Source organism: Heloderma suspectum, chromosome 4, assembly GCF_057233095.1.
Source record: "Heloderma suspectum isolate Gila_16-S chromosome 4, 16-S_ref, whole genome shotgun sequence".
In the NCBI taxonomy this organism is placed as follows: domain Eukaryota; kingdom Metazoa; phylum Chordata; class Lepidosauria; order Squamata; family Helodermatidae; genus Heloderma; species Heloderma suspectum.
In genome coordinates this window covers 98088726-98101467 of record NC_139461.1, presented here as the reverse complement: position 1 = coordinate 98101467, position 12742 = coordinate 98088726, and the positions used below count along the sequence as shown (strand labels likewise).

At 42.4% G+C, this 12742-nt stretch overlaps 1 protein-coding gene across 3 annotated transcripts in view; it reads left to right on the top strand.

Moving 5' to 3' along the window:
- MBP (myelin basic protein) overlaps nucleotides 1–12742 on the top strand; it is a 172225-nt gene that overhangs the window by 148347 nt on the left and 11136 nt on the right. For all 3 annotated transcript variants that reach the window (XM_084850037.1, XM_084850036.1, XM_084850035.1), the window contains exons 5-6: nucleotides 7526–7636; nucleotides 12482–12517. In XM_084850037.1, coding sequence (XP_084706163.1) covers nucleotides 7526–7636; nucleotides 12482–12517 — 147 coding nt within the window. The remainder of the gene's footprint in view (nucleotides 1–7525; nucleotides 7637–12481; nucleotides 12518–12742) is intronic.

The following is a 12742-nucleotide window of genomic DNA, read 5'->3' as shown; positions in this document are numbered from 1 at the left end:
TCGTTCAATTTGATAGAAAAGAAATTGCTTTCAAAAAGAAATTCAAAGGAGGAATTCGTTGAATGTGGGGTTCTTGTGCTTACCTTACTTTTGAGGTGGCTGAGTGTACGTGAGTGTCCTGTCTGTCACTGTACAGTAATTTCTGTGGTGGCCTGTAGCCCCCTCGGCTTCCTGCACTTCAGTTAAAGGCATCATGAGAAAGACGTCATGAGGCAATTCCTCCCATGGGGCTTTTTCAGATCAGAAAGTGCAGGTGGCCCAGGAGTCTGCAGAGCAATGGAAAGATGTGTAATAGAGAGAGAAAACACACACAGCACCCTCGGACACAGTGATTAGGGAGGCTCAAAAATATCGTCAAAAGAAATTCAAAATCCTGCCTCAAAAAAGTAGAAGCCTCATCACAGTTGATGCTGCTGCAGTGCAATAAACCAAAAACCCTCAGGCAAAAAAGAAAGAACCTGTGCTACCCCTGCCAATAGTGAGAAACCTTTGGAGAATTTCTCTTTCCCTAGGAGAACTTTGGTGAAATTGTCCCTCCAATTTCTCTGCCCACAAATAGGCAGAGAGGCCATCTGCTCACAGCTCTAATATTTAGCTTTCTAACAGTGTTATTTTTCTAATTTTTAGTGGCTCTCAGAAGTAGGTGTTGTTGTTCACATCTTATTAATTCTGAAGCCAGAAAATAACACAAACACAGAAAGTAAGCAATAGGAAAGGACTGATTACAGCAAACCATTTTAGAATGGGGAAATGCATAATTATCTATTGCAGCATTCCCCAAATTAGTGTCCTCCACATAGACTGCAACTCCCAACATTCTCAGCATGGCCAATGGTCAGTGATGATGGGACTTGGGTGCCATGTTGGGATTATGTATAAACACAGAAGATGTTTAATAGCCATTCCCTCTAAGATCTGTTCTTGGAGCACAATTGATCCAGCACTTATCTTCCGCAAACATCTCCCATTTCCATAGTATTTGGGGCAAAAGCAATGCTAGATAAGATCATAGTTTCAATTAGCTATTGATTTTAAAAACAGTTTCCACGTAGAAAGACCGGATGCAAAAGCTTCTATATCTTTAATAGTTGTGTAGAAGAGAGGACTTTGGTGGGTGCAGCTTGTATGCTGGGCTAAGAAAAGCTGTACCAGCAGAAATTCTCTCTTCTATCCAGCAATACAAATTCCCTAATGATCTTGCAATAAACTGATGCTACATTTGTTCTCTCAAATGAATGCACGTGAGAAGTAATCTGTAGGTCCTCTGTGTAATGAAAGACTGTTTCTTCAGATCTGCAGAGTAGAGGTAAGTGTCAGCATAGGTTAAGGGTGGGCTGGAGGGATCTAGGCATATTACGGAAGCAAGCCATTGAATTTAAGGAGGGTCAAGTTACCTTTCAAAATATAGCCAAACTTTTTTTGTGGCATGCCTACTTGACACAGAAGCCACCTTTCACACACGTGCTCTGAAGAAACAATTGCAGATTTTTGAAGTCAGTGTACACCCAACAGGGGAAGAACAGCCTATCTTTGTATCTTGAGCTTACTCCTCAGTTCTCAGAGAAAATTTACTGCTGGGCCTCTGGTTCTACAAGATAGGAGGAAAGAAGGTAAAAGGAAAAGCAACAAAGCTTCGTAGCGCTTGTTTTCTTCCCGAGTCTGATAGTTCCTTTCTTCAGCTTGATAAGTGTCATTTTATAATAGCTCTTGAGTTTGAAGTCACCCTACTATTCAGCTCCTCTTATCTACTAGCTTTCATCTACCTTAGCCTGCCTGGCTGGTTACCTTGGTGATTCTGGTTGCTTAGTTACAAGAGCTAGGGGACTGGGGATGACCTGATCTTGGATGTATTTCTGCAGAATTGCATTCCAAAGGATTTAGGAGTGGCCAAAGCTTCTCTGACACAGACACAGTAGACACAAGCCTGCCACTTTCATTTTGTAAATAAAAACAGCAGTAAAATTGAGTGGACGGTGTTTCAACGGCATCTGTATTAACCATGAGTCCATGGGCTGCTGCCGGCCCATGAACACAGAAGCATCCCACTGCTGGATGAGAGGCTCTGGGCTCTTTACAGTACCAGCCACAGTCCTCATTATCCACCAGTGCGGATGGTTAATTCAAAGGCCAGAAGGATCCTCCAGACAACAAAATCTCAGATAGGCATATCTTTAATTTTCACCAGTGATGAGGATAAAGCTTTAAAAAATTCAACAAATTCATGTGTGCTGGTGAGAAGGGAACATAAGAACACATCCCTCTAATTGGATCTTTAGCTGCAGAAGGAGTCCCAGAATTGTAAAACAAAGCAGAAGGTGACTTATCGAGGGTTGGTTCTGACTTGGGTGCTCATTTGCCAATGAGAGGTGGCTGTCAGCAGCCTGGAGAGAGTAGTTTACTATCCGCAAAGCAGGAATCAAAAGATTTAGGAAAGGTTCAGTCGTGCATTTACCATATCCCAGGCCATGTTTCTTTCATGGATAGTGCTCAACAAATGTACAAGCATTACCTTATCTCTCTTTTTTCTACTCATTTGTAGTAATAATTTGTTGAATCTGCCTTCTGCGAGAGGACGGACTCCACTTGTGGAAAGTCCCTCCATCTGATTTTTGGGAATCCCCCCTCCCGCACACACATCGCAACACACCCCATTCAACACACTCTCTGTGTGACACTTCAGGGTGCTGGAGGAGCTGCCATAGGAAGGAAGGGACAGAGAAGTCCATTTCCATCAACCCAGTTGGTCCAGTGTAAATCTGGATCCAATCCACTGCGCTTAAATAATAACACATTCCATATGGTGCTTTTCAGTGGCTTGTGGCTTTGTAAATATTGTGGCAGAACACAATATTTCCAAAATAATCTACTTCATCATAATCCTGGAAGCATCTGAGTGGCTTCTACGTGTGAGACAAAGCTCGATTACATCGACTTTCTGCCCTGATCCAGTGGAGTTTCTTTCTTACACACTTGAGCACACCCTAAGTTGCTGGTTTGACTTACTGTGATATATGGGTTTGATTGTGTAAAGCACTCTCTGTTTAAAACTTCAGCTGAATAAAAAGCGTTGATGATGATAAGAACTAATCAGACTCTTGTATGCTGGTTGAGGAAAAACGTCTTTGGGGGGGGGGAAGACAGAACAATACTTAGCAAATCTGTCTATCTCTCCTATCATAAGACGAGTCCCACTGGAAGCAGGGCATTAGCAGCAGGAAACATCCGTGTGTTGAGTACTTGTGTAGGAGGGGGTACGTGAAGAGTGACTGGATGGTGATCTCAGTTCGCTAAAATATAGGACTGAGATGGTTGGAATGTTTCAGTAAAGCAGCCATGAATGGATAGAGTCCATGCACAATAAAAAGCTTTGATACATAGACAGACAGATTATACACTCACACACACACACACTATTAAAGGTCATTATGTTTCAAAACCAGATGTTTGCATTTGTGTAATTCTGAAACTTCACAATGGCCAAAAGTGCCACTTGGCAACAGGCCACACTTTCTTCATAGTATTTGTTTTCTCTGTCCCATATGTTTACCACTGACAACTTTTAAAGAATGTGGCAAAACTATGGACAAATTAGAACATACGTCTTCATGTAGTCGGTCAGTCAAACTTTTATTGCTCATGGCTAAAGGCCTTTGCAAGTCTTCATGTAGACAAGGGGTAGGCAACTTCTGGGGATTGGGGGCCACACTGCTCCCCACCTTGGTGGGTAATGGGACTGCAAAAAAGGCTCTGGGGGTGCATGTTCCCCACTGCCCATGTCTTGCCCACTCAATATAGACCAAAGTATCAACCTAAACAAACATGGGAAGGAAAATACAGTTACTACATGAGATCTCAAAGGACTTTACAAGCAACCTTTTAATGCATCCTTGTGAATATGCTTTATCCTCCCAAGAGGCTGTTGAGAGATAAAATGGCAAGCAACTTGTTAAAAACAATTAGCAACAGAAGCAAGAATTAAATATTCATACACTATGCTCAACATTTGATTTTGGCTACCTTGGAACAGAAAGTAAGTGCATATGTTGCTGTTAATAACAAAGAGAGAGAGAGCATAACACTGATATTCCAAAATGCATATCCTTTCATATATTAAATGTAGTGCTCATTAAACCTTATTTTACCTAGTACCTCAGGGATGCATCTCAGAGTACTTTTGAAAGGCATGAGGGCACTATCAGGACTTCCATTGGTGTAGGACGTTGGGAGCTTTCAAGTTACACTGAATTCAACATCAGGCGGCCTGGAAAAGTAGCTCAGCCTCAGGTATTTAGAGGGCAAAATTGGTTACAAATGCAAACCTCAAAAGATGCAAGCCAAAGAATGTTCAGCACATGTTAACCCCATTTAACTGCCTCTGAATTGTGCTCTTAGTCACTTTTAGAGATCTTATGTTCATTCAAGAGAGCACAATATCAAATGTTTCATCCACCATACAATAAATCAGATAAGATTTGAAATAAATCATCATCATCTATATACTAATAGTGATCTCAGTTCTCCAAGTATTGGCCCCATGCAGCCAAAATGGTGCCATCCATGCAGAAGAGGGAGGCATCAGCAGGCTTGGGGGAACCCTGAGATTTGTATAAGTATGAAAGGGGAGGGAACCCTTGGGTGGGGGATGAGGACAACAAATAAAAAGCCCAGTGAAAACTGAGCATGGCCTGTGGCCGTGAAATGCTGACACACAGTTGGTGGGAGGAGGAAGAAAATGGAGTATTTTGGAGAAGACCATGGCTGACTGGAAAAGTGAACAGCGGCACTGCATAACTGGAACATTTTGTTGTAGGTCCCACTTGTTTCCACTATTTCCAATATTCAGGCATGAGTGCTGTTGCCCATGTAGCCAAAAGGGCACCACCCACAGAAAAGAGTTTTCAAAAGGCTCAGGGAAACCACAAGTTTTTGAGAAGTACAAAAAGAAAAGAAAAGAATTAGACAAAAGTTCAGAAACCCTTTCCCCCAAACATCCCGATGAGGACTGAACATGTTCAATGGGCCAAGTGTTACATTACATTTGCACAATTGGGGTTTCCCTTGCCCTCCTACAGTCCCAACAAAATCCTCAAATCAGCTGTGGAGGATCCCTGCACATAGGATGCTGCAGTGGGAAAAGGGAATTCAATCAACCAGTTGTGTCCATTCCACTGGTTTTATCAGTGGCCACAAAAGGATGACCATTGGGGGGATGGAAAACATGTCTGGGGGGTGGGGATCAGAGGAGGGTGGTGGCTGTGATGTCAGTGGGGTAGTGAATCCACTCTGGGTTTTGGTCAGAACCAGTCAGAAAGGAGCTATCCAAGGTGTGACCCTTGGATAGCTCTGTTAGAGTTCTGACTGAAACCCAGAGTGGATTCACTACCCCTTTGACATAGGAGTCACCAGCCTCCACTGATGGGATGGAACAATATCTTAAAATGGAACACTCCACACTGCCACATTTTGTTGCAGGTCACACTTGCCTTTATCTAACATGCATTCCAAATTTACCTCCAGCCCTGATAATATAATGTCCGGTGTCTTTTGCATTAGCTACATATACTCTGTATTACATGGCTCTGATGGCACCTGAGGTCAGTGGATACAGACATATGATTTTGTTTCCTAGCTGAACATTTTTCATGCATCTTGTTGAGCTTTTTGCTAACTTGTTTTGTGGGAGTATTAGCTAAGGCTGTCTGGCAAAATTTGTAACCCAGATAACACGATTTCTGTTCAAGCGTATTTGTGACAATGAACATTCAGCACTACTTGGCTAACAGCAGCCTTGGTATGGATCTTTATATTTTATTTCTTTTTTTAAATATACGTTTTAAATACTAATGCCTAAAGAAGATTCCTCTGTAACTTGAAAGCATCCAGTACTATTAGTATTATTTGTGACAATAAAAGGTATTGCTTTGTTTGCTCTTTATTTTTGTTATTTTGCTCCAACCCTGCTACTAAGAGTCTTGGTGGATACAGATGACCATTTACCACAAGCTGGCAACTTGTCAAGAAAATATGCAGGGAGATTGTCTTAATAACATCTGGTCAAATTTTTATATGATGACTTACCACATGCACAGTTCAACACTGGTGGTGACCTATTCCTCATACAGTTTCAAGAGGCAAGTTTATAAGAGCCCACGACATGCTAAATGGCTTTCTGTATCTGCCCTTAGTTCAGAGGGACATAGGGTAGCCCAGGGCTGGGCAATGTGTGGCACTCCCTGTGCTTTGGCCTACAATTCCCATCAACCCTAGCCAGCACAGCCAATGGTGAGGGACAATGGGAGTTGTAGGTGAAAACATCAGGACGGCCACAACTTGCCCACAACTGGAGCAACCTAATCTCACACAAACATTTCCACTTCAAAAGCATATCAGTGATTGACCAGCTGGGAATAGTAATCACCAAAGAACTCTGTTCATAGAATCATAGAATGGAAGGGGCCTACAAGGCCATCGAGTCCAACCCCCTGCTCAATGCAGGAATCCAAGTCAGAGCATCTCTGACAGATGGCTGTCCACCCTCATCTTGAACACCTCCAGTGTGGGAGAGCCCACCATCTCCCTAGGTAATTGGTTCCATTGTCATATAGCGCTAACAGTCAGGGTGTTTTCCTGATGTTCAGCCAGAATCTGGCTTCCTGTAACTTGAGCCCATTATTCCGTGTCCTGCACTCTGGGATGATCAGCCTCTACTTTTTATTCAGAAAGAGACAGACACACATTGAGAGCCCGAGGCCATAGCTCAGTGGCAGTACATGATCTGCAGGCAGAAGGGCCAAGCTTCCTAGCACTCCCACCTAAAAGGATCTGGAAAAGGATCTGGAAAGGCCTCTGCCTGAGCCCCTAAGGGGCCACTGCCAGTCACAATACACAGGACTGCACTAGATGGACCAGTGGTCTAACTCAGCATCATAAGTTCATATGAATTAATAGCAGAATTCCAATGCACATCTTTTAAAGGTGCTGTGCAAGTTGAGGAGTGGACTACTCCAAGTGGGAGCAGTGACAACAGGAGAAATGCTCATTCACAAGGAAGCTGCTGAACTCTGTAATTGTACTGTTTTATCATCATGGAATTAAATTTGTAAAAGAGCACAGAGGATTGGAGATTCCTTATCTTTAAAAGAAAATTAGATAAACTCATGAAGGATCAGTCATTTACTGGCTCTTTGAGCCATGAGAGCTAAATGGAACTGGGGTAGGGCAGTGTATCACTGAACACCAGTTTCTGCAAAATGAGTAATTGGTCAAGCGGGCTGTTGCCTTCATGCCTGGCTTCTGGGCTGCTTGGATGCCAGTGTTGGTAGAAGATGTTGGACTGGATGGAACTTTGGTCTAGTCCATCAGGGCTCTTCTTGTCTTCTTCTGTATCCAATGTCTATTTCCATCCCCTTCATCTCTTCTTTATTTAAGAATCTTATAAGCGATACAGATTTTCTTTCAAAACAGGAGCAAAGATTCCTTTCAGGTTGCATACTGATTTATAAATATAACCTATCCTGTCTTTCAGGACTATCATCATGCTGCCAGAGCTAGCCATGTAAGTTCCCTGCCCCATCCAAGGTCTCAGCATGGACGGTATGTGGATGACAACCCCGTAGTCCACTTCTTCAAGAACATTGTAAGTTTCCCTTTTTGTTGTTGTTGTTCAGTCGTGTCCGACTCTTCGTGACCCCACGGACCATAGCACGCCAGGCCTTCCTGCCCTGCGCTCTCTCCCGGAGCGTGCTCAAGTCCATATTCATTGCATCAGTGATGCTATCTAGCCATCTCATCCTCTGCCGTCCCCTTCTCCTTTTGCCTTCAGTCTTTCCCAGCATCAGGGTCTTTTCCAGAGAGTTTTCTCTTCGCATTAGGTGGCCAAAATATTTGAGCTTCAACTTCAGTATCTGTCCTTCCAATGAGCAGTCAGGGTTGATTTCCTTTAGGATTGACTGAGTTGACCTCCTTGCAGTCCAGGGGACTTGTAAGAGTCTTCTCCAGCACCACAGTTCGAAAGCATCAATTCTTCGGCGCTCAGCCTTCCTTATAGTCCCGCTCTCACAGCCATACGTTACTACTGGGAAAACCATAGCTTTGATTAGACAGACCTTTGTCGGCAAGGTGATGTCTCTGCTTCTTACTATGCTGTTTAGGTTTGCCATAGCTTTCCTCCCAAGGAGCAAGCGTCTTTTAATTTCATGGCTAAAGCCCTTAAAAAAACAAAACCATAGCCAGAGCCCCAAGGTAAATAGAGTGTAGGCGCATACAATCTTCTGTCATAGAGTGTAGACAACATGACAGAAGATTGTATGCACCTTTTGTTTTTGATAGCCATTTCCCTGATCTACAGTTCCAAATGCATTCCAATGGACTCACCGATCTCCTGCACATGGAGCCTGCCATATATGCTTCAATAGAGGGATCAGTTCTACGAACTCAAGGGAGTATGTGGAATCCTCGCCTACAATAACAACAAGGAGTCTTAGGACACCTTAAAGACAAACTAATTAATTCTGGCATAAAGTTTTACAGATTATAGTTCATGAAAGTTTATGCCAGAATAAATTGGTTAGTCTTTAAGATACCAGAAGACTCTTTATCGTTTTTGCTGCAATAGAGTAACATGGTTATCCTCTGGAAATTCTCCTACAATTAAATGACTAGCCAGTTCTTGAGAGTACATGTAACTGAGAGAGAAAATGAACCCTATGTACATACTGGAATTCTTGCAAAAAATTACTGTATTTACATTTACTATTTAGGAAAGTAATTACCTGCTTTTCATTATAAAATAGTAATTCATTATAAAAATAATTACCCACTTTTACTTACAAAAATTGAAGCTAATATTGTCATTAAGGACGCAATCCTACACGCACTTACTTCTGAGTAAGCCTCATTGAACTCACTGGGACTTACTTCTGAGTACACATTATAGACTATGAATATGAATCTTCAAATTTTGAATATAGGGCTTCAGATCCTAATTCTGTTTTCAACTACTTTTTTGGGGGGTGGGGCTGTATCTGTTCTCCTTGAAAGAAACTACCTTGAAAGAAACCAGTCTGTTACCTTTACTTGCTCTGTGTTTAATGTTCTACTCTTGGCTGCCTGTGTTGGCTCTATAGAATGAACTCTAGCCTAAAAGATCTCTCATTGAAGTCACACGCCAAAACAAACAAATGGGGAGGGAAAAGAGAAGCCTGCTCGGATTACCTACCTACTGTTATTTTAAGGACTGTTATTTTAGAGGCAGGTTTTCTTCTGTTTTGAAACAGGGCCGTTTCCATACTAATAAGGAAATATTCAGAAAATCCAAGGATCCAGGCATTCTAGAGAAGTGCTTTTGCTCTCGCTCTCTCTCTCTTGATAAAATGTGTGAAATAGCACACAAATTATTGTCCCCATCCCCTCCCATCCAACCACAAAAATTGGATTTCTGGGGGGAATCAAATTCTTTCAGGCAGGAGTGGGCTTATTTTTAAAGATGAAATGCTGGTGGAGGTGATGATGATAGTACTTGTTCTTCTAGAAAAACAGAAGAGTTTTTCCACCACTTTGGGTAGCAGCTTCACTGTCCTCATCATTCCTTTGCAAATTTGGACAGAATGCCCCATGGGAAGGTGCATCATGACCGGACATTCTTGGGGGCTTCCCACCCCCCACCCCTGTTGACCATAAAGAAAGTTATAAAAAGAAAAGAAGCTTAAACATAGGGATAAAGTGTGCTGCTAATATCAACTGATATTATTGAAATGGACATTTATTTAAATTACCTCAAACTTGATATAGGATGAAGACAAGTTGTGGCTCACTTCCTGTGGAAAGTGGACACTTAAGAGCATATTCTATCTGGTCCACAGAGCCTACACAGCCAAGGCACTGTGATATAAAACCTGAATAAAACACTGAACTGGTTAAAAAAAAATGTAAGTTTACCAGAGACTCATAGGTGCTTAGGGACTCCCTCACTTGTCAGGCTGCATTTAATTCATGGCAGCTATGCTATGAATATATTTTCCTTCAAACCCCACCACCATCACTACCTTTATGTATAATAAAACTTTTCTAGTTTGCTGCAGTTGTGCAGAGATTTGTAAATACCTCAGATGCACCCTTCTATGTTCAGCCAAGCAGATTAGAAGCAGAAGATTTCTCTGAAAATGTGTTTTTTTAGAACAGCTTGTTTCCCATCCTGAGCCTCTGAAAAATGAAGAGATGGAAATTCAAATGAATAAAGAGATGGTAGAGGCTAGCCTGAGATAGTACATTGCATGTTGGACTGAGGGGGGAACTGACCATTAGAGGAGATACGTATATTTTCAGATAACTGTTAAAAACAATAACCTTGGGTCTATTCCTCCTCTTTCCTCCAGTAATACGAGTCAAAGCAAAATATGTGACATCATACTTCACATTGCTCTCCCTCTACTCCAGTTTACTGACCTCTGCTTGCAGGTGCAGGGAAACACCAAATGTGTAGAAAATACTTCATACACTTTGTTTTACTATACATTACCAAGGGACCAAGGAGATGTAGGGCTACTTTGAGCAGTAGCTTCTTAGCTCCCATTATAGCCAGAGCTTCCCATAGGACCTAATAAACTGTTGAACCAGGCTGAGCTTACCAATGAATTCAGTGGGTAGATCTGGACCCACATGAGAACATCCACCTTCTTGGCATGTTTACTGTGGGAATTAAGAATGAGTTTTGCAATGAAGTCAGCACATCTAAAGTGCTGCATAAATGATGGAAGTCATGCGGTCGATCCTATTCATTATGTTCATTTTCATTCTGTGGAATTTTAACAAGGCTTATAGATTACACTACGGCTATAATAACTAACATTATTTCCTTCAGAATTGCACTGGAGTATCTTTAAAATATATTTAAAGATAAATATTTAAATATTTAAAATAGGGGCACGGTGGCTTAGTGGTTAAGATGCTGAATTGCAGACCGAAAGGTCGGCAGGACAGCAGTTCGAGACCCGAGTGCTGCGTGACGGAGTGAGCTCCCGTCTTCAGTCCCAGCTTCTGCCAACCGAGCAGTTCGAAAGCAAGAAATTGCAAGTAGATAAATAGGTACCACCTCGGCGGGAAAAGTAACAGCGTTCCGTGCACCTCGGTGTTCAGTCATGCTGGCCACATGACCATGGAAGCATCTTCGGACAGCGCTGGCTCTTTGGCTTAGAAATGGAGATGAGCACCAGACCCTAGAGTCGGACACGACTGGTTGGGGACACCTTTATCTTTAAAATATCTTCTAATAATGAGCCACCAAGAGGCAGTCTTAACGAGATGTCAGACAGACAAGGTTCAGTGAAAAGACCCTTAATATTGGTATTCAGTCAAACATAATCATTCCCTTGATTTCTGATGCAGTGTGGAGAGATGGAATGGACTGGCTGAATCCTTAAGAGCAGCACTCCACTTGTGCTGCTGGCAGGGCCAGCCTAAGACATATTGCAAACTGAAGCAAAGTACAAGATGGCACCCTCCCCATGGGTTTTCAGAGAAACCTGCAATGGAATCAAATGAGTTTGGATTTCTGTGAATCCAACCCACAGATTCTGCACTGGACTGGCTTTTCCTGAGTCACATGGATTCTGCAGACTGGTATTTTTTACCTTCTGGAATTTTATGCAAATTTATCCATAGAAAAATATGTAAAATTTTTAAAATGCAGCTGAAAATGTGCATCTACCCCATAGGCTAAAGCATGAAAATGAACATTGGGGGATTTGTGCATTTTCACAAGTGCGAATTTGTGCAAATTTGGGTAATTGGAAAAAAACTAATTCCGCCAATGAGCAAATAGAACAAAGGCACCTGACAATCCACAAAATACCCTCAGAACTGATTTTACAAAATCCATACATCCCTCCACTCCCACATACAGAAGCCCACTGGACTGGACTGGCAGTTGTATCTTACTTCAACACTGGCAATGGGACAGTGTCCTCCATTGCACCTGAGGACAGCATGCTAGCTTAGGGATGAAAGGCAGGCCACAATGGCACACATAGTTCTGTCTTTCCCTGTCCCTCAGCATCTATTGCCTGAGGCAGATGCTTTACTCTGCCTTATGGTATGGCCAATCCTGGTTGCAGGTCCCACTATTCTAATAGTGATCTCGGTTCTCCAGGTGCCTGTCCTCACATAGCCAAAACGGCACCACCCATGCACAAGAGAGAGGTATCAGCAGGTTCAGGAGAATCCCAAGGTTGGAGAAGTACAAAAATTATTTAGGGAAGAGACCTCTGGGGGACCTCCCCTTCCAGAAATGAGTCTCCGGGAGGACTGAGCAAGTTAAGCAGGTACAGAATGCTGGCTTACTGTTGGGGAGGGGGGGAACAGAAAATCAGGTGTGACAAGAAATGTAATGGAATATCCTAGAAGAGGTTATGAGCATGCTACACTACAACTTTTTGTTGCAGGTCCTATTTGTTGTTCTTATTTTAAATTTTGTATTACCTTCCAGGTGTCACCAAGGACAACACCTCCTCTGCAAGCAAAGGTAAGAGTTCTATTGTGAAAATTTGGCTTCCTCAATTAGTTTCAGCAAAGATTGAGAGCTAGGCATCTTTACTGAGAATTACTTCAATAATTTTTCCAGAATGGACAATATAAACAGTACCTTACAATATGTACAATGAAGTCTTAAAGCAGCTGCATAACTGATCAGCATGAAGGTCCTTCCCTGCATTTCATCACTGGCCTCCGACCAAAGGCAGTATAGGTC